Source organism: Diplodia corticola, assembly GCF_001883845.1.
Source record: "Diplodia corticola strain CBS 112549 chromosome Unknown scaffold33, whole genome shotgun sequence".
Taxonomy (NCBI): domain Eukaryota; kingdom Fungi; phylum Ascomycota; class Dothideomycetes; order Botryosphaeriales; family Botryosphaeriaceae; genus Diplodia; species Diplodia corticola.
Window position 1 is genome coordinate 237390 of NW_017971512.1, and position 26409 is coordinate 263798.

Below are 26409 nucleotides of genomic sequence, written 5' to 3' on the forward strand. Positions count from 1 at the left end.
TTATATACACGTCTCCACCCTGCCAAAGGAAACGGCAGACCTGTGACATTGCCAGCTCATCTGTGTATGCACGTGGGGAGTCAATCATCGACCGGGGATGTACATGGCCATGCGGAGAAGGTGATGCGAGAACGCAAAACATGTGTTTCATTCGGTGGCGCGAATTGCTTATACGTATTTCGATGAGACGACAGCAGCCGGGACTCCATGTGTAATGAGCGCGAAGCCGTAACGGCAGATGGTCAACAGATTTCGCCCTCTCAACCTTGTTCCGCCAAAAAGCATTCCATACATGTGCGAGTAATCTCCATGGCCGCCTGCAGGTCTGTCGTCAAGTCCAAGCTTTGGATGCACCGGCCATGGAGGGACTTGCCATCAACTCAATGCAGCTGTGATTATTCGTAGCTGGTGCTGACGTAACTTGGGGTGTTCGATTGTTAACACTATACGAAATGGTCTTGACCTTATCAGTGTGATCGGCGGGTTTGGAGCCTGGCCAAGAACTCCTCCGGTAATCGGAAACCCTCCCAGCTTGACGCTTTTCTTGGCCACTACAAAACGCACGGCTTTGGACGGTACCAACATGGAAGACCAGAGCCAACCTCCGCACAACTGCACGTGAGGTGACTGCTGTGGCAGCTACAGAACGCTGTTAAATATGACATTCCGTTACAGCCAGCCCCAAATCCAACGCACCTGAGGAGCAAACATTCATTGTCGGGAACTCTGCTTCTGTGCTCCAAAGAGTAAACTCTCGAATTACAGGCCTTGCGAGACAAAAACGCCACTCGGATTTTACTCATCACCGTCACTAACTGCTGCACACCCCTATCGACGCAAGAATAAATGCAAAGAAGAAAAGGACATGATTTTCCAGTTATATCGTCGAGCAGGTGTTTATATACCGAACCTTGCTGTCGTCGTCATCTATCCAAGGAAGAAGATAAAGTTTGTACAATTTCAGCACACCCACCAGCGGAATATAGAAAACGAAAAATTTAGACGCAGAGAAGGAAGAAATTTGTGACAGATGTTCCGTGCGGATTAGCCGCCACTGACACTTTCGCGTTCGTACCATGTCTCCCCTTGGTAACAAACAAAAGAGGTAGGGAGACATGGGAGGGAGGGGGGGGTATTTCACTGACGACTGAAGAAAGAAAACAACAGGAAGGAGCCACATGCGAGGATGTATATCAACGTGTGCGCCGCATAAGCTTGCGCCAGTGGTGGCAGTACTTGCGCATCCTGGGGTGGGGAAAGGAAAAGAAAATCCATGGACGCCGGATGCTTCGCTTGCACGTGAGACGTGGTAGAAAGAAGTGAGATCAGAGGAAATAAATGCTGATATCCGTAAATGACTAAAAGCCGCCCCATGCGTCCCCAATGGTAGATGAACGCCTACAAATGCAAAAAGAGAAACAGGACGATGCAAATGGTGGTCCTGATTGGTATCAAGCGGGTAAAGGTTCAAGCGATCGTGATCGACAGGAACAGTGGTGACGCCCATGACAGCGGGGGTGGACGGGACCAAGGATCGGGATCTCGATCTCCGCGCGGCTCCGGCGTCTTTGTTTTGCGGACATGGGGAGCGAAAGCTGCCGTGCAACGTTGGCATGCTTTTTTTTTCCCCCGCAGCGGTACCTAGTCTGACCGGAAAACCCAAACGATGGTGGGGCTGCGTCGCCAAGGGCGGCGCGTCGCGGGGCCGACCGGGTATGTATCTCGCTAGGCGGGGGAGTCGGGAGATGACGACGACGCGTACCACCACGCAAGGACGATGCTACCGACGAACAAAAGACAGCGCTGAGCGAGGATGGTGCGGTTTACAAGACTACACAAGCGTTTCCGGCAAGCCTGTCAGCAACAACCAAAACATGGCCAACGAATTAGCATGGGTGTCTCTTGGTTCTCTACCGATTGAACCCATGCAAACACCAAATGGACTCGCCATGCGTGAGAGTGAGAGAGCAAAAGAGAGAAGAGAGAATAAGGCCAAATCGTGCCAGAAGCCAGCGGTCGGAAACGATCAGGCCCTGCGCAACGTTGGCTTTTGTATGGGGGGGTAGAAGGAAAAGAAAGGAGGGACTCACCAGCGCTGAGACTCTATCCTTCTGATCCAGCTGACCACGATCTTTAATCTTTCTCGCACGCTTGTAGTCGGCAACAAAAGGTACTTTTCCTCTTCGGCTATGGGCAAAATGCTCGCGAACCAGTAGGGGAACAGTGCCGGGTCGTCTGGAGGGCCACCATATGCGTCCAGGATGCGTTGATGCAACCAGGGGGCGCTGTTGGCCCGCATCCTTTCGATGAAGTCGACGCCAATCAAGAGCATTTCGCGCGTGGACAGACTGTCGATGGTCGGCTCAGGCGCATGGTTTGCGTGCGGAGAACCGGCGGCCAGTTGGGCGTCGCGGGTTGACTGGGCGGCTCTGACATCCTCGGCCTCCAGACGTTCTTCTTCGGCCAGACTGACATCCCCAATGCGCTCGACCCTGCCCATGATGTATCCATCGTGCAGCCCGTGGTCGCGCACCCGAAAACGGCCGATGCCCCGAGTTTCAATGAGACTCCGGCCGTCGGGCATCATTTGCACATTGATGATTTGCAGCATCGTGCCGTACTCTTTGAACTGCACTGGGCCGAGACTTCCTTGGTTGGAGCCAGAACGATTGTACATGAGCATGCCAAACGTGCCGTTTCCTTCCAGCGCTCTCCGAATCATGAGGCGATATCGCGGCTCGAAGATGTGCAGAAAGGTAGGCATGGCCGGGAATCCGAGGGTGCAGACGAACAGGGAGGTATCCAATTCGGACATGCCGCGCTCTTCCTCGGCAACCGCTTCGGCGCGGGCAGTGACAAGGTCAGGGCACAGGGCGTTCAGCAGCGCGACGAGACAGTTGTTGCTGGCCTGGCCTTGCAGCGAGGGTGGGATGCTCAGGGAGCGTCTGCAGACAGGACAGTGCACGGTGTGATCCAAGGCGCGAACCAGGCATTTCCGGCAGAAAGTGTGGCCGCAGGAAGTGGTGACGGGATCCAAGAGGATATTGTAACAGACATGGCAATCCAACTCTTTATCCGTGGCCTCTTTCAGCCGGTCGAGCACGGCGGTGTCCAGCTCGTGGAAATCCCGGTCGTCGCCGTCCAAGGTCGTGTACGAAACTTCAGAGGCAACGTCCAGCTGGCCCATGTCGGCGAGAGTGTATGTGGCGAGGAGACGGCCGCCGTGCAGAACGGTGGCTTCGTGCTGCAGTGGGGCGTCCTTCTCCATTGGGGTATCCGGGGCGTGGTCTCGTACGACTTCCAGCACGATGGGCGAGTCGTCGGTGGCGGGCTTGCTCCGGACCATGAGCTGGGCCACGAGGTCCATGATTTTCAACAGGGTGACATCGACGTTGCACTCGCCCACGGCGTGCTCGCGGGCGCAGTCCGGGATGGGACATGTTATTCCTCGGCGGCGGTCGGGGGTGGCGGGATATGAGATGTGCTGGCGGTGGAACGAGTCGGGGAGGCAGCGGCGACAGAGCGAGTGGCCGCACGGAAGGGTGACGGGGGTGCAGAAGGGGCGCGAACACTGGGGGCATTGGACGAGGCGGACAATGTGGCGGGCGTCGTCGTGGGCAGCTAGAGCAACAGCACTCTTCCCGTCGGCGGCGAGGGAGGGGCGGCTTCGCATGAAGAGCGGTGGGGCGGGCGACGGGTCCAAGGACTTCTCTTCACTGCCAGTGAAGGAGGGTCCTGCTTGTCGTAGCAAGCTCATAAAGCGTGGATTGTGGGCGGCCTGGCGGCGACAGCGCAGGCGGGGCGGGCACGACTGATGAAGTCACCAGGGCGGGCTCGGCAGAGGGATCTCGCAGGGCGGGCACACGGGCAGATGCGAATCAGAGGGCGGACGGTGGGCCGGCTCCGGGGTTCGGGGGACGCAGGCTTGGGTGCTGGGCTGGCGGGGATCAGGGCGGCGATCAGTGCGATGCGGCGGGAGATGGGAGCCGGGGCACAGGGCTCAAATAATATCGCGGTGGGCTGTGGGCTGCTGCGGGCTGCTGCGGGCTGCTAGGCGGGCGTGGAGGGACGGCGGCGACGGGCACTTTGCGCGGCGAGTGGACGAGGCCATTATCACTGATTGGGCTGGGCGGCCGGATCGGCGATGTGCCAGCGGAGGGTGGACGACTGTTCAGAATAAGGCAGAGACCGATCTCTGGCGCAAAAGACGATGCGCTGCGATCGCAGTTTGTTAGGGAGAGTCGCCCGCGGCTGGTCGGCTGGTCGGCGCTCCGGGGCCACAGGGCCAGCGGCCAGCCTGCCAGCCCACAGCGCTGCCTAACCCAGCGCTGCCGCCAACGCCCGCCTGTCAACCCACCCACAGCCCACAGCCCAGCCGACCCGCCGCCCGCGCCGCGCTGCTCACTACTCTCACTACTACTCGACCGCAACGAGCACGGCCCGCTGAACGTGCGCCGCTGTTCGCACCGCCCACGCCACGGCCCCGGAATGCCTCTCGGCTGTGCGCTCCGCCTCCGCCGCCCGCCTCGTGGAGAAACGGCAGTCCCGCAGCCCGCTCGACCCTACGTGCAACCCGCTGCCATTGCTTTCCTCTTCGGGCATCCCGCCCGCCGAGCCCGCGCCCTTCGCTCCACCACAGCGTTGCACACGCCCGCAAGCAGCAAACGGCGCCGACCACTCCGCATCACCACTCGCTGCCCCGCCGCGCGGACACGGACGTTGGAAGTGCAACCAGACATGGCGCCGCGCGCGACCCTGTAGATCGTTTTGGTGCCGTCGAGGCGTCATCGACCTCCGCGACACCCCGCCCTCATTGGCTGCCGTCCCCCCTCACCCTTCCACTCCCCGATTCCGGCTGACCACCGCTCCGGATGGCCCTCCTGCTCGGCGTCTGCAATAATGTCTCTCTCTGCCTGCTGACACGAAACATCCAACATCCGCCTTGGCAGTCTCTCCCCCGCCGTAGCACGCGCAACGAGACCGTGGTCCCAGTCCCAGTCCCAGTCCTGGACACCTGGACCCTTCATTCCTTCGTCACCAAACCCGCCCACCCCCCGGAACAAGCCACCCCGCCTCTCCATTCCACCTTCTGCAGCCTTCGTAGGTAGGGCTGAATAATACCACCCGCTAGACCGGCGTGGCCGAGAACCCCGTTAAGCTATCCGCTAACACGAGCTGGCGTCCCGCACCGCCTACTTCGCCCCCCTGTCTGCATGGATGCAAGTATCATCGATCAAACGCTGACCACTGCTCCGCCTTCACAATCCTGATCTCTCCGATGAACCACAAACCGGTCGTCATATCTCGCAGATCCTCACTGGCCTCCTGGCTGCCCAAGTCTTCACGCTTTCACCAAGGGCGCGCTGGCTCCCAGCTAGCCCGCTCGCAAACAATCAAAAAGTGCTGACGCGCATACATTCGCCGTCGCCGTCCTCGCGACTCCTTTCCTTTTCTTTTCCCTCTCAGCAGGAATTCGCACGAGACGTGGAGGAAGCAAGTAGTATACCGTGGTTCTACACAAAGCACCAACAACGCAACCTAAGCCAAGTGCTGCACGAATAAGCGAAGTAGAAGCATAATAGTGGTTAGTGGTTGTACAAGCCGCAAAAAAGTCGACGCCACATATGGGCCGGGGAAGTAAAACGCCACAGTAACCAAAACGAAGACGCAAGACTTCTTCCTTAGTCCTTGGTCGTATAAGCCACGTTTGCTGCAATGGAAGTGTGTCCGTAAAGTTTCCGAGGCTTGTGCCATGTGAGTGCGTATGCCTGTGTGGCGTGGTTTCTATTTCCTTTCCCTTCGTACATACATTTGCTGCATGTAACTCAGTCAGCTGGAACTGGGAAACGTGCAACGCTCTCTCCCATTGATTTCGTTTTCGTCCGACAGCGGCATGCGTGCTGGCTGAGGAGAAGCATGTCATTGAGGACCGTAGAGAATTTCGTTTCGAGTGATATTGGAAAATTCATCCTTCTACCTGCTACGCGTCGTTCCCTTACTACTCTCACTCACTTGCCCCGACTGCAAGGGAGTCTGAGCATCGTAGGGTATCCAGAATCCTGCGGCCTTCATCAGCTCCATCGGCATATCACCATGGTCGTTTGGTAGCAAACCGGCACCAAACCTTGATTGGACAAGCTGCAGAGGGAGGGGGTTGGTAGCGGGCACGCAACAGAGCCGACCCGTTGTGCCACTGACCCAACTCGATGTACGCGAGATGTCACTCTCTGCCCGCCTCGAGGACAAACGTGGTCGGTCGAGGCAGTATGCAGTTCTTCCATACCCCAAACGATGAGAATGGAAAGTCACGCAAGAAGTCTCCTCCGGTTTGCCCTGCTTTTGGCAAACTTACGCCCTTTTGGTTGCCGTTCGCGGTGTCCAAGCCTCGAAGGCAGGATACTATAATTAGGCGCACTACATACAAGCACGACAGCAGGAGGAGAACGATGGGTGTGCCGACCTCCGCGAATCTTGTACACGGGGAAAGCCGCACCTTGCACAGCTCTCTCTCTCTCTCTCTCTCTCTCTCTCTCTCTCTCTCTCTCTCTCTCTGGCCCAATCCGGGATCCAGCAATGCATCCATCCCTGGCGATATGTCGAGTCGAGACTTCAGTCATGACCTGGACGGCCCTCTCTCGTCTCGTCTAGACGCCTTTCGTGTCGTATAGGTATATCTCTTCTGACGTGTACAGTCCAGAAGGCGAAAAAGGCCGTATCCATCAACTCCCTCCATGCTCGCACAATCTTGCCATGTCTTCCCAGCCATCTTCGTCTTTATCATTAACGACCCCGTTAACAGTGGCGCTGGCTGGTACCGAGGCTGTTTGGGGGTCACTGCCAGGAGGGATATTTCACAGCCGCCGCGGTAAGGCCTCTCGTTGCTGCGAGGCCTCCTATATCACCCGTCGTTCTCTTATATGGTGCTTGGGAATCAAGAGGAATCAAAGCAGTCGGAGCCCCGGTGGGCCGCCGAGGCCTCGACCCGTGGCATGCTAAGGGCAAGGTAGCTGAGGGTTCCTCTCCATAAATTTGCTTCTCCCCATAATGAATATACCCTTTGTGTTATTCGGATTCAATGTCTGACGAAGTGTCTCTCAGAAAGGAGGCTGTAGATATGTGTAGATATGTAGTGGAAAAACGGGCGGCTCTTAATTTGGGTGTCTAAGTTGCGGGTATTGTGTTGCCTCGGCGAAACTGCTCAGTGGCTGACCGGCTCTTTTGTTTGCTCAGCAGAAAAGAACGTGAGAAGCAGAGAGTTCATGAAATGGTTGTACAACAGTACCGGGTTTCTACGTATTACACACCGGGGGAGCTGGTCACTCATCACCACCCGTAGTAATGGGGTATCCCTTACTAATCAACTACACCTCCATCCATCTATTCCTTTCCCACACCCCATTCTCGAAATACCCATTTCCGATACTATAGCCTGCTTCATACCTTATCCAACACCAACAGATCAGAACGGAAGCCAAAAACGAGAAAAATAACAGAGAGGGCAAGCAAAAAGGAGAACTCTCTAAACAGGATGCATCTAGAGAAAAGGGAAAGGGAAAGGGAAGGCGAAAAGAAGAGAAAAGAAAAGAAAAGGGACAGATACGCCCACTCAATGCGCGCTGCGCGACTTCTACATTCAACACTCAGACACACCTATCAAATCACTGCGTAATGGGGGAAATAAATCCAAAAAACAAAAGAGAGCGCACTCTCACTCGCTCTTTCTGTTTTGCACCTTCTGTTTTTCATCTTTCCATCACCCGCCCTACTTTACTCCCAATGATACCCTGCCCTGCCCTGCCCTGCCCTACCCTACCCTACCCTACCCTACCCGCCAGTAGTAGTAATCTCCCTCCCTCCCTCCCTTTTTGTTTTGACGAACGGACCAAACGCAGGAAAACAAAAAAAAACAAAAAAACAAAACAGAGCCATCAGAAAAAATTTCCCCTTTCCCTAACCACAAAAAGATGCTGCTCAACTCCGCTTTAGTGCCGAAGGGGGAAAATGACGAAACAAAAAAAAAGAGGAAAAAGGATAAACACGCAGATGGGCGAAAAGAGAGAGAGAGAGAGAGAGAGAGGGAGAAAAAAAAAAGGGAGGTCCTTCCGTCCGTCCCTCTCTCGGATCCCCTCTCTCCCCCTATAACCAAGCGAGAAAACCAAGATTTCCACCACCACCACCACCGTCCACCCTCCCCTGTGCTGATCTCCCGCTCCTGATCTGCCGATCCGGGCCGGAAATTCCGACGAGACCAGTATGTGTGTGTGTGTGTGTGTGTGTGTGTGCAGGACACGCCATGCGTACCACTATTTCCCAAGCCGGTGATGAAGTTGCGAAGCCGCCGACGCTGCTATGACCTGCCGTCTCCTGCCCGTAAAGAGAAGGAGCAGGAAAAAAAGTCGTATAACATTGCGCTTCCCGTTCCGCAGTCGCACAAAGCCGGCAAGGAGGGGAGTAAAAGAGGAGAAGAGGGGAGGGGGAGGGGGGACAAGAAAGGAGGGGAGGGAAAAAGAAAGAAGAAATCAATGACGCACGCGACATGCCGCTTCGGACAATGGTCTAATGTTTCACCAAACCACCCACCCCATTTGCCTGGACCACCACCTCCTCCCCCCCCTCCCCTGCGTCTTTCGTCCTACTTCCCTTTCTTTTTTATCCCCTTTCTCCCCTCTCTCCCTAATAAACCCCGCCATTTCATTGCATGTCGGCCGAGCTCTCTCTCTCTCGCTAAGGCAGATGTCTCATCGCCATACCCGCGGGTCGCTCGCACAGCCCAGTTCCGCTCTTTTTTCTCCTCCTTTCCGGTGTGTGTCTAGGCGGCTCGATCGATCCCCCCTCCCCCCCGTCCTCATCAGGTGACTTCGACAGAAAGCTGGCTCGGCCTCCTGCCGGTCCCGTTCGTGGCGAACAACGGCGCCGGGGGCTGCATCGGCGGCGGCGGCGGCTCGCTGTCGTCACTGCTGTCGTTGTCCTCGTCCGAGCTGCTCTCTTCCTCGAGCACGATCTGCCGGAGCACGTTTTTGTCGAAGAGGTCGATGACGAAACGACACACGGGTAGCCGGAAGTGGTGCAGTTCGAGGATGGCCATGACTTTGTGGAACATTGCTGGCTTCTGGAATCCGGGAGCCTTCTTTTGCTTGATGCTGTTTTTTTTTGGTCCGTTCGTTAGCTAGAATACTCCTCAGATGATGCGTGAAGTAAAAGAATGAACGTACTTGTGTAGGTCAGTCGCTGCGCGCTTAGCCAACACTGTGTTGCCAAGATCCACGACGAGCTTCAGGATCCGCGCGTTGATTGGGTCGTCGTCTGTGATTCCGTTCTTTGGGTCCGTCGGCGTCTTCAAAGTTTCGATTTTGACAAACGAGGACTTCCATGGCTTGAGCTGCAATGATGTCAGCATTCTGAGGGGTTTTACGACGCGTGGGTGTGCACTTACCGAGAACAGCTTCTTGAAATCAAGCGGCATGCAGAAGCCCAACGACTCGCCCATGATGTTAGTTGCGGCATCCCAACCGCACTCGATCAGGATTTCCTGGCCGTGTAAGCTTCGCGAGATGAGTCCAAGCACGAAGAATGCTGTCCCCCTCAGCGACATGACCTCAGACTCTTCGGCAATCCGCACAATGTATTTTGTCACATCTGTGCTCTCGAGGAACGGTGCTCCCAAATCCATAGAGCCGACGTTTCCCACAGCCCACAAGCACCCCTTGACTTTCAGGATGATTTCCGCGTCTTCCTTTTCCATGCAGAAGTCCTTGATCGTCGACGCAAATTCCTCGAAGTGACCTTTCGCCTCGAGCAACTTACATCCTTCCAACGTCCGGGCAAGTTCGCGGTAAAAGTGAGGGGGTACCAGTCCATAATCCGAAGGGTCAGGTAGTTCGTCAAACGCCAAATGTGACGGAGGCTTCTCGGGTATGTCCGCCAGGGCGCGAGCGAGTGACGCCTCCACAAGAGCCACGTAGGAATCATTACGGCCCAAGAACCAATCGTCCATCTCCCTCGTGATGTAGTCCAGCCCATCAAGATAATGGTAACCCACCGATGTTGACAGGAATCGGAGGAGCAACGGGGCTCCGATCTCGCTCAGATGGTCCAGTGTCGGAGCGCATTTGACGACATACTCGAGCGACCTCTTTTGATTGCAAGCTTCCTCCAAAATCTTAATGGCCACCTCGCAAACCTCGACATCCGGGTCGTAAAGCTGCGTGACCAGAAGACGAATAGCCCACTCAGCAACCCCTGTGCCAGGCATGGGCGCGTCGTCATGCTGAAGCGGTCTTGTGGCGTATTTCCTCACGAGTCTGGTTGAGAAGATGCGGATCTCCTTGGTACCGGCGGTCATTGCTTTCGACAGGATGATACGGAGGTGTCCATCCAGAGTGTAGTCCATGTTGCTGAGGAGAGTCTTCATCAAGTCGTCCCTGTCCCGCAGTTCCACGATATGATAGAACATGTTAATCATCTTCCACCTCTCGAAAATGTGGACACCTTCTGGCTTCTTGCTCAGCTCGCCGAGCATCGCGAAATATCCACCAGTCAGAGTTTCTCCCATGCGCTCTGCAGAGAAGATTGGTTCTTCGGAAGTGAGACCACTCATACGATCGAAATGTGACAAGCACTCGCCCAGCTGTCTGATCGGCTTGCTGTCCATCAGGTACCTGGCTCCATCGGAGTTGTTTAAAAGAGCTCGCATCAGTGAACAGCCCGCCCTTACATAGCGTTGGTTTGGTCTGGTGTTCTTCAAGATCGAAAAGCGGTGCTTGAACGGCCTGAAGAAGTTGATCAAACGGTGGATGAATTTTGTGGCCCTCAACGCCTCATCCAGACGCTTGGGATTGTACAGAGGCCCATCGAGGATTCCTAGGACGAGATCCCATCTCCACTTTTGATAGTTCGGAGTCTCCAAGACCCGTGATTCGGCCATCAGATTCCGGAACGAGGCCTCGTCAATCTGGGCACTAAACTGTTTTTTCGCCAGGTGTGGTGGGTGTACCTCTTCGGATTCTACACCACCACCAAACTTCTCATTTCCCCCAGAGCGGAAGAGGGTGCGGTTGACGCTATCTACTTGGTAGATGGTTCCGGTGGCTATGAAGCGGTCATCTGCACCAAACTGGGCGGCGGATTTGAGAAGGTCGGGCAGGACCTGGAGGTCCGCACTCCATGAAGGTGGCAGCAGCTCGTTGGCCATTTTGAGAACCTCGCCAAGGAGCAGCGTCGTCTTCCTCTTGAGAGTCAGGTTTATCGAATCCTCCTCAGCGTGCAACAGTGCGGGCACTAGACCGGAATGTAGTAATACGGCCAGCATAACGGCGACATAATGGTCGACAAGACTTCGTTTTGTTTCTTCCTCCTCCGCTTTCGAAGCGGACGTTGTAGATTCGGCGTTTTTCAAATTTGTGACTCGGCCGTACGTCGTCAAGCGTCGGCCAGCAAGAAAGGAAGAGGACCATGATGGCGGTTTGATCCTCAAGATGTCAAAAAGCAGCTCCAAAATGACGTTTCGAACCTGAGGAAGGGGAATGTATAGTGAAGATATGAGAGATCTGGTGGCCATGAAGTCGTGCATGCAAAGAGTAAGGAGGCCCGGCCAGCTTTTCAATAGTGCAGCAATGACTTTTGCGTTGGCCTTGAGTTTTTCTTCATTGGCATGCCCAGAGGAGGCATCGGTAAACGCAGCGAATGGCATCTGAAGCTCGTGCCCGGACCGTAGGAATTTCCTTCTGCTGGGAAGATCCAGCAAGTAGAGAAAGGAGCCAGTCAGACTTTCCGAGGCGTGATAAAGCCCCTCGCCAAGCGCATCTGTCAAAGGACCCATGCCGCCCGAAGATACCAGCCTTTCGGGGTCCTTGACAAGGATTTCTGCCAGCGTCAAGATGCTGATGTTCCGTAGCCGATCTTCCGTGTGCTCAGCAACGGCGACAATAATGCGGATAACAGCGCGTGAAATCTCCTTGACGCCGTCTTTGACTTCCAGAAAAGCTCGGACAAACTTCAACGCCTGCTCCCGCTCTACGCTGACTTTGCTTTCCTTGACCAACGAAAGAATGACCAGATAATCGGTGTGGAAAGAACGGATGGTTTGAAGAGATCTCCTGTCTGCGATTGCATACCTCATGACGCGGTATCCGGCTGCTGCGACTTCGCGGGTGTCACTGAGCAACATGTTCTGCACGCGTAGGCCAAAAACGGACCATGCCAAGTCGTACTTGAGAGTGGGGTGCCTCTTGAACAATTCAACCAGCGAGTTTCCCTTTTCCACGTAGTAGTCCATTGCCAGGCCTTCGACCTCGAGGGCCTGCAGTATGTCGGCCAGCACCAGGGTTGGAGATTCGCTGTCCGGATCCACCTCGTCTGGATTCTGGTACGACTCGGCCCGCGAGGGAGCGCTGCGGAACAGGAACGACAAGCGGCCCTCGGAGGACACGGGCTCCTTGGCACGCTGCATCTCGGTCTCCAGGTCCAGGCGCAGGTTGGCCAGCTTGCGGTTCGAGATGTTGAGCTCGGCCTCGACGCGGGACTTTTGCTCCTTGGCCTGCTTCGCGCTCTTGGTGTTCAGGGCCTCCAGCAGGTTCTCTGAGCCGATCTTGATCTTCGTCTCCTTCTCTATCTGGTCGCGCAGCTCGGCCTGCCTCGCCTCCGAGGCGGAGCGCATGCCCTCGTCGCCAGCGAAGGTCGTGTGCTGCTCGATCAGCGGCGGGCGCGTGTCGGAGCGCGAGGTGGTGGAGCGCAGCTCAGAGCTGAAGCTGCCGGGGCCGGGGGCTATGGTGGTCGTGTACGAGGCGCCGCGGGCGGTGGGCCCGCCGTAGCTGGCGGGAGTGCGGCCGCCATCTTTGCTGGGGCGGCCGGGAGGCAGCAGGTTGTGGTGGTCCGGGGCTTGGACATCGGGCTGGCTGGACATGGAGCGCGACGCGGGCGCGGGCTGCAGGATGGGCGTCATGGGAGTCCATCAACCAAGACACGGCTGCCTCATATCGTGGTGATGGCGTCGTGGATTCGCAGGCATGAGGAGGGCTACTGGGCTGCCATCTCATGCGACGCCGGGAGCGGAGCGGAGCGGAGGTCGGGCGGCGGGTCGGGCGGCGTGGGTGCGAGGGTGCCTGGGGCGGGCAGCGGTGAGAGCGAGCGGGTTTGGGCGGTGGGGGGGTGGGCGGTCGAGGGCGGCGTCTGCGGGCAGAGGAGCGGGCTGGAGTTGAGGTGAGGTAGGGTGGATGTACCGGGGTGTGGGCAAGGTGTGGGCAGCAAGAGCGAGCGGCCAGCACGGCCAGGGCTGAAGGCTGATGCGGGGGACGACGTGCTTGGGCCTCTCAGGCTGCGGCGACGGAATTTCACAATCCTCCTTGGCCAGACAACACGGCTCTGCGCGTCTGGCGCGCGTTTGGCCAGGAATTCTACTACGTACGTGTGCACGTCGGCGCGCGCTGGCGGGCGGCGCCAATCACGCCGGCCTAGGGACCAGCGCATGGGTTGAGCGAGAGGTGCTCCAATTTCGTCATTGCGCCGCCCAAGGCCAGGACGACTGCCTCCCGTCTCGCGCGCTGCCCTCACAGCTGCCGGGCCCTGCCGGTAGATGCGGCGCCCTGTTAGCGGCTGGCCGCTGGCCGCGGTGCAGCAGCAGCAGCAATGGCAGCGGCCCGTCCGCGCAGGGCGCCGCTGGCTGCAGCACGAGCAGCCGGCATCGTCGGAGGCGGCCTGGGTTACGTAGCCCAAATTGCTTGGGCGCACACGGCATATCACTGCCCCGAAGCGGGGTGCGTAGTGGTTGGTGTTTGCGGACGGGTTCAGAGGCGTAGGGGGTCTGCTCCGAAGCTGAGTGCGGCGGCCTCCGACACGGTATGGCGTGAGCCGCGTCCAGCTCCTCCACGACAAGTGGGCCCTCATTGGCCTCTCCGCTGCATAGACCGCGGGGACATGTAGATTGCGGCCGGCCAGCGCAGGCGTATGGCGAAGTCCGCCGGACTGAGCTCCCCGATAAGGGTGCGATATAAGCTTCTTGCTCCCCCATCCCGCCGGTAGCTTGTTCCCAGCACAGCTCCGCCTTTGTCTGCAACCAGCTCCAGCTCAGCCAGTCTCGCTGCTCGCTTTCCCGCCGATTCGCCAGCTTATTTCCCTCTTCGGATCCCTGCAGCAATGTCTCAACTCAACTACGCCCGCTACGGCAAGGACAACGTCCGCCTCTACAAGGTCCACAAGCACGGCGATGGCACCCAGTCCGTCGTCGAGCAGACCGTCCGCGTGCTCCTCGAGGGCGACATCGAGACCTCGTGCGTACGCCTCAGCGCCCCGGAAACCACCAGCTGCTGACAGCCCCATCCCCGCAGGTATACCGAAGCGGACAACTCCGTCGTCGTGGCCACCGACACCCAGAAGCAGACCGTCTACGTGCTGGCCAAGCAGAACCCCGTCACTCCCCCCGAGCTGTTCGCCTCCATCGTCGGCACCCACTTCATCACCAAGTACTCGCACATCCACGCCGCCCACGTCAAGATCATCACCCACAAGTGGACGCGCATGACGGTCGAGGGCAAGCCGCACCCGCACTCGTTCGTCCGCGACGGCGACGACATCCGCACCGTCGAGGCCGTCGTCCGCGAAGCCAAGGGCATCGCCATCAAGAGCGGCATCGACAAGCTCCTGGTGCTGAAGAGCACCGGCTCCGCCTTCCACGGCTTCCACCGCGACGAATACACGCGCCTGGGCGAGACGTGGGACCGCATCCTGAGCACCGAGGTCAAGGCCGAGTGGGAGTGGAAGCCCTTCGCCGGCGTCGACGACGTGCGCTCCAAGGCCTCCAAGTTCGACGACGCCTTCGCCGCGGCCAAGACCATCACCCTCGACACCTTCGCAAAGGACAGCAGCGCCAGCGTCCAGAACACCATGTACAAGATGTGCGACCAGATCCTGGCCGCCGCCCCGCTGGTCGAGACCGTCAGCTACTCGCTGCCGAACAAGCACTACTTTGAGATTGGTATGTCCATTGCGCTCAGTTGAGAGGGAAGTTCCACATGCTGATACTATCGTCGCAGATCTGAGCTGGTTCAAGGGTCTGAAGAACACCGGCAAGGACGCCGAGGTTTTCGCTCCTCAGAGCGACCCCAATGGTCTCATCCAGTGCACCGTTGGTCGCAAGGGTTCCAAGGCGAAGCTGTAAATGTTTGCTGTGCTGCGGCGTTGTCATTTCCACGATATCATAAAGCGAGACCGGCGTTTCTGGTTCTGCATGTAGAGACATTCGAATTAAGTCCCATCTGAAAAGCTTGTCCTGGCGGCCTCGTGATTTGTGAACCATGCTAGCATAGTTCGGGATTTCATCGTTCATGTCATGCGGGTAGTCGCCAACTCAGTATCAGCTCCTGCATGTCCATGGAGAGTCATATGCACTTGGATTAGTCCAATGGCACATTCAATGCCGACAGTATTTGTACAGTCCCTCGACCCGCCCTCGAAACCACCGGTCATACAGAGAAATACCGCTTCCTGAATCCTTTTGACATGCAACCTGAACGCCAATTCTACTACACCCTTCCTTATCTCGACTGCTCGAACGCCTTCTTCACCTCCGGCAGCTCGCGTATCGAGGAAGCCTCCTGGCCCGCAAGTTTCAAGATATTCTTCTTGTACGGATGCGCCGCGCCCTCGAACACTATTCACACAACACGTCAGCAACGAAACCCGCCAGAAAAGGGTTCCCACCAGGACAACCCCATCCTCTCCCTCCCTCCCCCCTTCAAAAGAAAAAGAAAAAAGAAAAGAAAAACACCAAAACACTCACCCTTCAACCTCGCCAACCTCACCTTCCTCAACCGATTCTTCGGCAACATGCCGCTCACCGCCCTGAGCAACACCTCCCCCCCGCCCCACTTGCGCATCAGCCGCTCCATCGTGATCTCCTGCAGCGACCCCGGCCGCGTGTTGTGCCGGTAGTACTTCTTGCGCTGCATCTTCTGCCCGGTCGTGTGCAGCTGCGCGCACCCCGTCGCCACGACGTAGTCGCCGCAGTCGGTCGACGGGTCGAAGATGGGCTTGTGCTTGCCCATTAGGGCCAGTGCGATGGAGGAGGCGAGACGCCCGAGGGGGCGTGGGTCGGACGAGGCGTCGATGTGGTGCCAGGCGCGGGAGTAGGCGAGGCGGGTCTGTTTTGGGGGGAGGTGGGGGGTGTCAGTGGGATATTTTTCTGGAGGGGGGGAGAGGGAGAGGTGGTGGTGGGCGTGGCGGTTGGGAGGGTGGGTGGTTGGTGATGCGGTACCTTGCCGACGGTTTGCGACATGCTGGGCTTTTCGCGGGCGGTCAGACGACCGTGATTGGAGCTGAGTGGGAAGGGGAGATCGAATTGGTGGCCCGGCCAAGGAGGGAGAGGGAGTGGAAGTGGTGTTGCGGAGGTGCGCGCGATGCCGGCCGGTCCCTCTCTCCAGAGCTGTGGTGTTGCGGTTCGACGGGATGAAATCGCGCCAAGACTTTTTTCGGCACCTGCCGACCTCACGTGCGAGGGCTTCCGCATTGGGCAGTTCGATGCATCTTCTATCTGCACGAGAGCTTTACGGGACAATCATGAGTGGATATCTATGGAATTGCTTCTCGTGCAAAGCAACTTCCATACCGGTCTTATGGCATTGTAAGAGATTGACATCTGCGTCGTCGCGATAACTTGGGAAGTCGAACCGACCGACAGCGAACTTATTCTCATCTTCCTCATTGGGCAGTCGTTTTGATGCTCGTTCATAAAATCTCCCAGGGTACTGTATAGGATGATCATACATACTGCAAAGCGGATCTGCGCCGTAACCCTCGGTATGGAGGTTTAGACGAGGATTGTAAGAGCAATCATTGTATTTTGCATGATTCTAAGCTTTGGGCATCGGGATCCACGCGAGTGCTGACGCTTTTAGATTCTCCGTTAAACCACGAAGCAGGTTCAGTCACGCCTGCAGAGGGTCAAACGAGAATATAAGGGCTTGTCTAACCATTCTAGCTGGACTTCCACATCGGGTCAATCGAAATGTGTCATCAACAACGCAAGGAAAGATCACAACATGGAGTGAGACTCGGGTGCAAAGGCGGAGACAGAGCTAACAACTCTGGCAGGAGTGAGCAACAGATGCGACACCGAAATATGGATTTCGGGGGCAGGCGGACTAGAGGAGGTGGATCAATCGCGACAAGAAGGCAAGTTGAGCTGTGTCAACCGCTGGTCAGAGAGCTCAGCATCTAGGTACACATGGATCGATCTAAAGCGTCGCATGACGTCATTGGAAAGGTGATGGAATGGAGGATCCATGCCAGAAAGAGTGCTGGAACAGGGTGAAGCTGGGAGCGCAGTGTGAGTGGCTGGGCTGGTGTGCGGTGTTGGTGTTCGGCGGCGCTGCGGGGCACTGGCGGAGGGCGTTGATTAACAATCGAATGGACCGAGGGTCCGCTCCGCAATCGCGAGACCTTCATACATGTTCTCGAAGATGCCGTTTCTTCACGCTTTCTCTACACACGCCCGCGCGCCCTGTTTTCCGACCCTATCCTCGCCAACATGATACCCCCGTTCCAGGTTAGCCCTAGACCAAGCGTCGGCATTACAGTGGTCGCCGCTAACGGCTACACGACAGACTACATTTGCGGTCCCTCTTAGCTGCGAGGCGTGCATTAAGGATGTCTCGACCTCCCTGTACAAGCTTCAAGGTCAGCACCGAACAATGCACGCTGCGCGCCTCGGGCTAACGTGCAATTGCAGGCGTGAGCAAGGTCGAGGGCGACCTGCAGAACCAGCTGGTCTCGATCGAAGGCACCGCCTCGCCGTCGTCCATCGTCGCGGCCATCCAGGACACGGGCCGCGACGCCATCCTGCGAGGCAGCGGCGCGTCCAACAGCGCGGCCGTCTGCATCCTCGAGAGCCACAGCGCGACGGTCGAAAACAAAGTGCGAGGCCTCGTGCGCATGGTCCAAGTGGCCTCCAATCTCACCATCGTCGACCTGAGCATCCGCGGGCTGTCGGCCGGAACGTATCATGCGACAGTGCGCGAGTGCGGCGACATATCGGAAGGGCCGGAGTCGACGGGCGGCATCTGGGAGGCGGCCAAGGCTTCGGCGGAGGGCAAGCCGGCACGGGGAGTGTTTGGCACGGTGCAGGTCAACAAGGGGGGCGTGGGCAGCGTCTTCCTGGACCGGCCGGTCGAGGTGTGGGAGCTGATAGGGCGCAGCATCGTCGTGGCCCGGCAGCAGGAGGGCGGGTTCGACAAGAACGACGCCGACACGCTGGTGGGCGTCATTGCACGGAGCGCGGGCGTGTGGGACAACGACAAGACGGTGTGCTCATGCTCGGGCAAGACGGTTTGGGAGGAGCGCAAGGAACAGGTGGATCGCGGCATGCTCTAAACCGCGGAGTGCTTGTGCAGAGCCGGCTCGAACGGGCTAGGCTCAGGCGGGGATTGCCCAAGTAGTCGTGTAGGCTTGCCGGAGTGGGCGGCTCTGGACGGCGGGGGCATGAACCGGCCCTGACGCAGCAAATGGCAGTGGGAACGTGAGAGCAGGCTTCATGCACCAGCGGGTTTGATTTCGTGATCTCGCGGCGGGCTGTGGAGGGGCGGCACGTGCTTTGAGGGTGGGAGGCGGAGGCGGCGATCTTTGACACAGTGCTGAGGCAGTTGGGGACGCAGCGGGCGAGCAGGCGAGCAGGCGTCGGGGCGCGACGTCGGAGGCGGGCGGCGCACGGCGCTGCGCAGCCGCACCGCTGCCACGGCGGACCAAGGCCGTCCAAGACCATTGTCATCCGAGAAGCGTGTGAGGCGGCGGGCTGCGCGGGCTGCGCGGGAGGGTGCAGGGCGGCAGCACTGTGACTTGTCGTGATGCTACGCGCCGTGGATGCGGCGGACGCGCCCGCCGAGGCGCGTCGAGAGCCAATCATGCGCTGTCGGCAGCCTGACACGGCCTCGGTCGTGGAACGCCATGCTGCGACAGGCCCTGTCGATAGTGGAGCGTGGGCTATAGCGAGCCTATGGCAGTTCAAGAAGGCCTCGACAAGAACGACGCGCCGGCCAGGTGCCTGTTGCGCAGTCCGCTCTTTTCCTCGAGGCCGCTAGCCGCACGCTCTTTCCTCCACCGCCTTGTTGCTGTTCACTGTGTGTTCATAATCTCTTCTGCATCCGCCGCTCGCCCGTCACGCTCCACAGCCCTCGTCACACGCGCCTCACCAAGCCTCCCGCCGCCAGACGACGCCGCCGCTCGTAATTCCCAGCCATATCTACATAATCGCCATCCCAGCCCGCAGCCCAGGCGGCTACTCCTCATTGGCAGCTTATACCCGCTCTGCGAGCACCTGCATGCCGGCGCTTCCCCCGTACCTTTTTTAATCGCGACGCCGCTCCTCGCCCCCGACCCACGAACCCTTGCATCGTTCCCGCCGCTCGGTGCTTGCGAAGCGCCCTCCACCTCCTCACTCCCTCCGGCATTGACTGTTCCAACAATACCGGCTGATCGCCCGACATGTCTCTCAAGCAGGTACGCCGCGCCTGCTGCTCTGCCTCTGGTCTTTGCCCGTAAATGCTGACTGTTCGCCGCAGGAGATCGAAACGTGGGTAGGAGCGCTGGCCGCTTACGACAATAACGAATTCGACGAAGCCCTCAAGTTCTTCGATGCCATCTCCGACACCTCCAAGATCCTCTTCAACATGGGCGTCATCCACGCCACACTGGGCGAGCACGAGAGAGCCGTGAGTACTGCGACTGCTCCGTGACTGGCCGCCGGCTAACCTCTGTCAGGTCGAATGCTACCAGCGCGCTGTGCGCCTGGATCAGTACCTCGCCGTCGCATACTTCCAGCAAGGCGTCTCCAACTTCCTGATGGGCGACTTTGAGGAAGCATTGGCCAATTTCAACGACACGCTTCTCTACCTGCGCGGCAACAACAACATCGACTACGAGCAGTTGGGCCTGAAGTTCAAGCTGTACTCGTGCGAGGTGCTTTTCAACCGTGGTCTGTGCTACATCTACCTCCAACAACAGGATGCAGGCTTGCAGGACCTGTCGTTCGCCGCCAAGGAAAAGGTGGTTCCCGACCACGACGTCATCGACGAAGCTATCCGGGAGGAGGCCGAGGGCTACACCGTCTTCTCGATTCCTGTCGGCATTGTATACCGCCCGAACGAAGCGAAGGTGAAGAACTTGAAGGCCAAGGACTACCTCGGAAAGGCCCGTCTCGTCGCTGCCTCTGACCGGTCCAATGCCTTCACTGGCTTCGCTGGTGCTGAGATTAAGAGGATCAACCAGGAGTCTGCTGCTGGCCTGAATTCCAAGGACGACAGACCGGATGATAAGGTCTCTTACGCTGCAACAAACCTTGTGAAGCCAGGATTGAGTAGTCGATCGAGACAGCAGTCGGAGCCGCCCATCAACCGCAACATGTTCCCTCCCACGCCTCCCCCGGAGGAGACGAAGGCCTCCCCCAATGGATACACTGCTCGGTCCCAGTCCGTTCGCGGCGAAGGCCGGAAACCCGCACCCTTGGAGCTTGGACGGGCTGCGTTTGACCAGTCCCCGAAGAGCCAGCAGCCTCGCCCGATGCCCCAAAGATCCATGTCCGAGCGCCCGAGACCGACACGTGAGCTTTCTACCTCATCGAGGAGTACGAGGAATCCCGGTCCCAGCATGCGTCCCCGTATCCTCTCGGACGAGGACGACCCCGCGAGCGCTTACCCCGACGATGTGTACGACATGTATGGCCGGGCTGAGCGCCCTAGCTACGCCGGACGCTCGAAATCGACACGTCGCCCGCCGCAGCAAAGACCCATGTACATCGAAGAGGAAGAGGAGGACGCTTTTGATCAGTCTGACGTCGATTCTGGCGAGTTCGAGATGGTGCCCGCGCGTGCTCGCAGCACGAGACGCCCGTCGACGACCAGCCGCGCTCGCGGACAATCTCAGAGGCGCAGCGTTGGTCTCCGCACGATTCGAGTCAAGGTGCACGCGGATGATACGCGCTATGTGTTCCTCGACCCCTACGCTCGCTTCGATCAATTTGTGGCTCAGATCAGAGACAAGTTCGGGTTGAGGGCGAACTTCAAGATCAAGATCAAGGACGAGCAGGACTACATTACCATGAGCGACCAAGACGATCTGGACATGGCGATCATGACGTGCAAACAGGAGGCGAAGAGGGAACAGGCGGAAATGGGAAAGATGGAGGTGAGTCTAGACGTCGAGCTGAACTCTGGAGCCAAGAACACCGGCTAACTCTCTGCTACAGATCTGGGTGCAAGTTGTGTAGGTGCTCGATTTTTTAACGTCTTTCACGATCTCATGGCGTATACACTTCGAATCTCCTCAAATTCCTTTCCTTTGTCTTATCTCGAATCTCAAGAAGTCTTTTTCCTTACGGTGCGGATCTCTTTTATTGATGATACTCAGCGAGCATGAAAAGGGGCATGTTCGGCGACGGTCTAGGTTCAGCGGGTTATTTCGTTCTTCAAGATAATCCTATCCAAACACTTGAGACACGTACATTCGATTCGAAAAGGCAAGAGAGAGCGCTCGCGCGATAGAGGCCCCGCCGCGTACATCTGCGGGTGCAGTAATATCTCACTACCTACCCCGTAATATGCCCATAATTGCGGCACATTGGTTTCACCAATGTCGAAACTTTCCGGGCATCCTGCGACAGGTAAGCATGCAGAAGTCCCCGAATACGAGGACGAGAAGAAAACGGGGCATCGATTGGTTGACGAAACAGTTTCGGTTGTAGCTTTCCATGTTTTGGCTCTCCTTCCTGTCACCATTCACGACCGCTCGTTATTGATCCACCAACCTATCCGGCCCCACGGATACCCACGGATGTACATACCCACCGCGCACGATACCCGAAACGATGATACCACTGGATTTTTACACGGTTTGACGATCTCTTTCTTGCTGTCTTTTACGTCCACCTAATGTTCTCTCGATCGTTTTGACGTTTTGAATTTTTGGCCATCGAAAAAGGGTGAAGAACCTATCGCTGTACAAAGTCACCCTTTTTCTGCTGTTTGTTTTTCTAGACTAACCCAGTGCTCACGCACATAAAAGCTTGCTTGTTGTGTCTTGTGTTTTCTATACCCTCTTTTTATTTTATGCGTACATGTCGTTGTCTTCGTCCGTGCATGTTGGGGAACCTGTCCTTTTCGTCGTTCTATGCGTATCCTTTTTCTGCGTCTGCTATCGTTTCTGCCCCTGTTTTGCTTTTCTGCAGAAGCGCTTGGCGGCTGGGCTGGCCCGCCGCCGTTTGCGCTCGTGTATCATCTTGTGCTTTGCGTATCTCTGTATATTGTGTGCATGGCACTGTAATTGTAAGTGCCGAACCCTGCATGCGGAGAGACTTCCTGCAAACGGGAGGTGATGGGGGATGAGAGAGAGAGCTTGCGGGCTGTAATTGTGTGTGAGTGTTGTGGATTATTTCCTACTGTATACTGCGCGCTTGTTTTTGTCGTGTGAATTACCGCTGCTTGTTGCTGTTGAAATGCGTTCTGCTTTCTTGCTTTTGCGTACGTTGTGCTTTGTGTTTTCGGGATTATTGTTTTTCTGCTGTGGTTCTTGGCTCGAGGGGGATCTGACACAGGGACTGTCTGGAGGCGGTTTGAGCAGCACGGGGCTCGGGTCCCGGCAGCAGCATCAACATCAGCATCAGCATGGGAAATATGCAGATCATTGCGTGAGTGTCAGATCACTGGGACCAGACCAGACCCAGACCCAGGCCGGGGGGGTTGTTGCGTTGGTATCGCGTCTGCTTCTTTCCGCCCCCTCCCCTTGGCGTTAATGCGTGGATCTTATTGCGGCTGTTGTCTGTTCTCTCTTTTTTTGTTCGCTAAAAGAAAAAAGTCGTTGTCTCTCTGCTCTCCTCTTACATAACTTGCTCTTATGCAGATCTCCTTCTCCACGTAAATCTGTCGCATTTTCTCGTGAGTCATCAGTTGCACATCTTTCTGCGCAGCTATCGCTTCGATCGCGTCTCATGTTCGAAAGGGGGGGAGACGAGGCGAGCTGTCGTCAGCGTCCTGTCCCCCGGCCCGAGTTTCGTCCCCGCAGAGTTAGTCGAAAGCAATGAGCGTGGTTGGTGACTGACGTGTGCTGGCTGGCTGACTTGCACACCGCGCTCCTCCTCCTCCTCCCCCCCTTTCCGATTTCTCCCGATTCGTTTTGGGAGTGCCGTTGCTCATGTTGTCAAACCGGACGTGCAACTCTGGTTGCGGGGAGCTGAGACACTGCATGACTACCTACCTACTACGCGGCTGTACTTGCTGCATCTGGGATTGGTCCATGTGCGGGCATTTGCATTTCACGGGGAAGAGGTTCAATGCGTGCGTAGGCGCCTTCCTTGCTTTGTCGGCTTGGGATCGTATGCGTCATGCCGCCATGCGTGGCAGTCCGGGGATGGTTGGCAGACTGACTCTTGTTCAATCAGGGAAAGACCGTGTAGGTGGGGTTGGGGTACTTTTTGTGTGGGCTCGGTAGCAGCGGGAGGATGGGTTGTGGTAGTTTTCTTGACACTTTAAGTTGGTGGGAAATGCTTCTCTGGTACCGGGTTGGTTCGCGTAGTGATATGGCGAAGAGGAACGGGCAGTTGACGCACCCATGTGGACACGAATACACGACGTAAGTTTGGACAAAAAGCATCCGCACGAGAGTTTCAACCATTTCGGTCTTGTTGCGAATTCAAGCGAGCCGATGCCGTACTTGGAGGAAAGAGAAGTTCATCGCTATCCACGCCTCCGAGTTTTGACCCCGTGCACTTATCAGAACTGTAGTCTTGTTTTCGCGCCGGTCGAACATCGTGATGGAAGCAACCTCATAGCCATTATTTTGTCCTCTTGTCCGAAACCATGCTCACGAGACCCTGTGTTCACCGCTCCCGGCGCGCCCGTGCTCATGCGATTGATCACAGGACGCTCCGGAAAGGCCCAGAGCTGTGAAGTTTAAAAAGGCCTCACGGATGAACTAGGATGGGCCAAATGAACACAATGCTGTATCTTCACCGACAACCGGGACTCGAACACTGTTGAGGAGGATCTGGACAACGTAGCCGCTCACTGTTTGCTTCGCTTTCTTTCTTGTCTCTGACGGTTCAGAACATCAAGGCCGGCCGCAAAGGTTTGATGCTCGTCGTATGGATGCGGTCAATGATCAATGATGATGATGATGATGCGGCGTGGCATGAAGCGTCAGTGATGAGGGCGTCGTCACTTTGGTCAGAGTACGGTAATCACGGTGTCCTTGGTAGGGGAGAGAGGCAGCATCATTCACTGTCACTTATCGTCGGCGTCTTGATGGGGTATGGGATGGCCACTCGGCGCACCTGGACGCCGTTGGTACTTTTATAGATCGAAGAGCACAAAGGCGAACAACAGTGTGATGTATGATTAGGTCGATCAGTGCGATCTCACGGTGATTGCAAAGTGATGTAGAAGCAAAGATTGATGCTTGAGATCTTAAAGTACTCTGAGACGTTGGATCGTTTTGTAGCACGCACGGGGATGCGCTTGGAGGCCAAGCGGCGGGTGTGGACGGGTGAACCTTGCTGTCGCGTGCCCTCTGTAGAGGTTGTCGGAGATTTGGGGCCGTGACCACCTGCTGTTGAGATGCGCGGCTTAAAAGAGTACCGCCCGTAAGAGTTTTGCAAAAATCCTTGCCGCCAACCACCATACTTCATGTTGTGTTCTCCTCTCCTGGGGCAAGTACATGGCGTACCGCATCGTATGTCTTACTTCTGCTACTGGGGTTATTAATCATTCAACCTCGATTTCATCACATTTATGAAGGCTATAGTACGTTGAGGATATACATCTTTCATCAATGCAGCCGATCATCAATGGACTGTGCTCATGAACTTCATCAACCCCAGTACGCGGAGAATGGGTCCTGACGGACATGCGAGAAGCTGACCATCTAGGGGCGTGCTAGCGAGAAGAGCGCAAAGAAAAAGTTCCGAACTAGTCAGGGATGCCATCGCTCGCAGTAGGGCAGAATGTGTATGGCTATAGAGAACAATGACGACCAGGTTCCGAAGTGCTTGACGATGGTATGTAAGTATTTCGACGTCTTCTGAAATAAACAGAAAAGAAGAAGGCGGTCAATGGTCGTGGAAAGGCTGGTCAGCCGCTCAAGTGCCGCACGGGCCACGAACCAACAGACCCCAGTGGACTTTCACGATACCCACTACCATCACACTTGTCTTCCTGTATCGCTGATCTCTATACTCTCAATCGAAGGATGTGTCATGACAAGCGACTGTGTCCCGCCCGGAATGACTCTTCTAGCAAATTGGTCTGAAACAGGTTGCGAGTATTAAACTTCACCAAAGCTTTACGGTCATGACCTTCACTGAGTGAAGAATCTACGGATTACTGACGGATAAATTACCTTTAAGAGGACGAGAACCCCTAACTTAAAGCTCTGCTTAGCCCTGTTCAACGTGGAGGAGACCTCAGGAGTTGCGCGAAGGAGGGCGCTTGACAGTGGAACCGGTTCAGCAACCAAGATGACTGGCGTGTTGCCACCTCCGTAAAAAACCGCAAAGCTCGAGTCCTCCGAGTAGATCGATGAGTACGACAAAGATCGGCAACAAACTCATCCTGACATGAGTCTGTTCAGCATGACATGTCCATGATGCTGTTCACCATTTATCCCTTGTGACACCGTAAGCTCCAACAAAGCATTTTCTGCCACCACCCAAGAAACTAGAAATGCATGCCAAAAAGAAAAAAGACAAGTGTCTCCATTTTTCAGCCCGGTCTACTGTTTCTTCTGTGAAGAGCTGCAAACCAGCGGCCCCCTCCACTCTCTGAAGCAGCCCGACCGACCCCCACCGTCAAAGCTCTTAAATCTCACTCCCCCCAACAACCATTCTAGCAACGCGCAGCTGAGTAGATCCTTTCTGCAGCGCAGGAACCCGTGTGCCCCCAGCGCTGGACACGTGCCGCCGACACCGACCCCCCGGCTCCCGCTCTGAAATCGACCATCGCATAAATAGCTCCCCACCCTGCTTCTGGCCTGCTTGCTTACTCGCTCATGCTCCTCTTGAGGTTCCGTCAAGAGTATTGGCTGAGTACGAACATTACAATGCCTCACTCCGGGGGGATGTAACGGAAAATCTTCAAGGCACGTGGCACTTTGCGCGGGCCCGTGGCTGTTGTAATTGTCCGAACCCCAACTCAGGTTCGCGCTCGGCTCGGCTCGCCTGGTGGAAAAGGAAAGACATCTCTATGGTGTTTTGAGTCGGCGCATCATTTTTTGATGACGCTGATGTGCCGAACAGCAAATGATGCTGGATAGCTGCTATAGGGGTTGGTGGTGCGGGAGTGGCTCGGCACGAGACTTGCGGAAAGCTGAGTGGAGGGGAGAAGGAGGACGCGAGTGACTAGCGCCCTGAGGATCGATGTTTTTGGCCGGATTCCCCTTGGT

The 26409-nt window shown here is 56.7% G+C and overlaps 6 protein-coding genes across 6 annotated transcripts; 3 read left to right on the plus strand and 3 right to left on the minus strand.

Moving 5' to 3' along the window:
• Positions 1-2086: 2086 nt before the first annotated feature.
• On the minus strand, positions 2087-3757 carry BKCO1_3300064 (atp-dependent protease; the record flags this gene model as incomplete). Its single annotated transcript, XM_020274564.1, has 1 exon — positions 2087-3757. The coding sequence occupies one exon, from the start codon at positions 3755-3757 to the stop codon at positions 2087-2089; it is 1671 nt and encodes a 556-aa protein (XP_020129333.1).
• Positions 3758-8848: 5091 nt separating this feature from the next.
• Positions 8849-12940, minus strand: BKCO1_3300065 (cytosolic regulator pianissimo; the record flags this gene model as incomplete). The annotated part of the gene is made up of 3 exons (XM_020274565.1): positions 8849-9140; positions 9213-9379; positions 9434-12940. The coding sequence occupies 3 exons, from the start codon at positions 12938-12940 to the stop codon at positions 8849-8851; spliced, it is 3966 nt and encodes a 1321-aa protein (XP_020129332.1).
• Positions 12941-14130: 1190 nt separating this feature from the next.
• BKCO1_3300066 (uricase) lies at positions 14131-15151 on the plus strand (the record flags this gene model as incomplete). Its single annotated transcript, XM_020274566.1, has 3 exons — positions 14131-14264; positions 14322-14968; positions 15027-15151. The coding sequence occupies 3 exons, from the start codon at positions 14131-14133 to the stop codon at positions 15149-15151; spliced, it is 906 nt and encodes a 301-aa protein (XP_020129331.1).
• Positions 15152-15527: 376 nt separating this feature from the next.
• On the minus strand, positions 15528-16267 carry BKCO1_3300067 (mitochondrial 54s ribosomal protein 23; the record flags this gene model as incomplete). The annotated part of the gene is made up of 3 exons (XM_020274567.1): positions 15528-15643; positions 15773-16133; positions 16247-16267. The coding sequence occupies 3 exons, from the start codon at positions 16265-16267 to the stop codon at positions 15528-15530; spliced, it is 498 nt and encodes a 165-aa protein (XP_020129330.1).
• A 1251-nt stretch (positions 16268-17518) lies between these two features.
• On the plus strand, positions 17519-18360 carry BKCO1_3300068 (superoxide dismutase copper chaperone; the record flags this gene model as incomplete). Its single annotated transcript, XM_020274568.1, has 3 exons — positions 17519-17536; positions 17595-17667; positions 17720-18360. 3 exons carry the CDS (start codon positions 17519-17521, stop codon positions 18358-18360), a joined length of 732 nt encoding a protein of 243 aa, XP_020129335.1.
• Positions 18361-19467: 1107 nt separating this feature from the next.
• On the plus strand, positions 19468-21247 carry BKCO1_3300069 (cutinase; the record flags this gene model as incomplete). Its single annotated transcript, XM_020274569.1, has 4 exons — positions 19468-19482; positions 19545-19694; positions 19744-21165; positions 21227-21247. The coding sequence occupies 4 exons, from the start codon at positions 19468-19470 to the stop codon at positions 21245-21247; spliced, it is 1608 nt and encodes a 535-aa protein (XP_020129334.1).
• Between the last annotated feature and the right edge of the window lie 5162 nt (positions 21248-26409).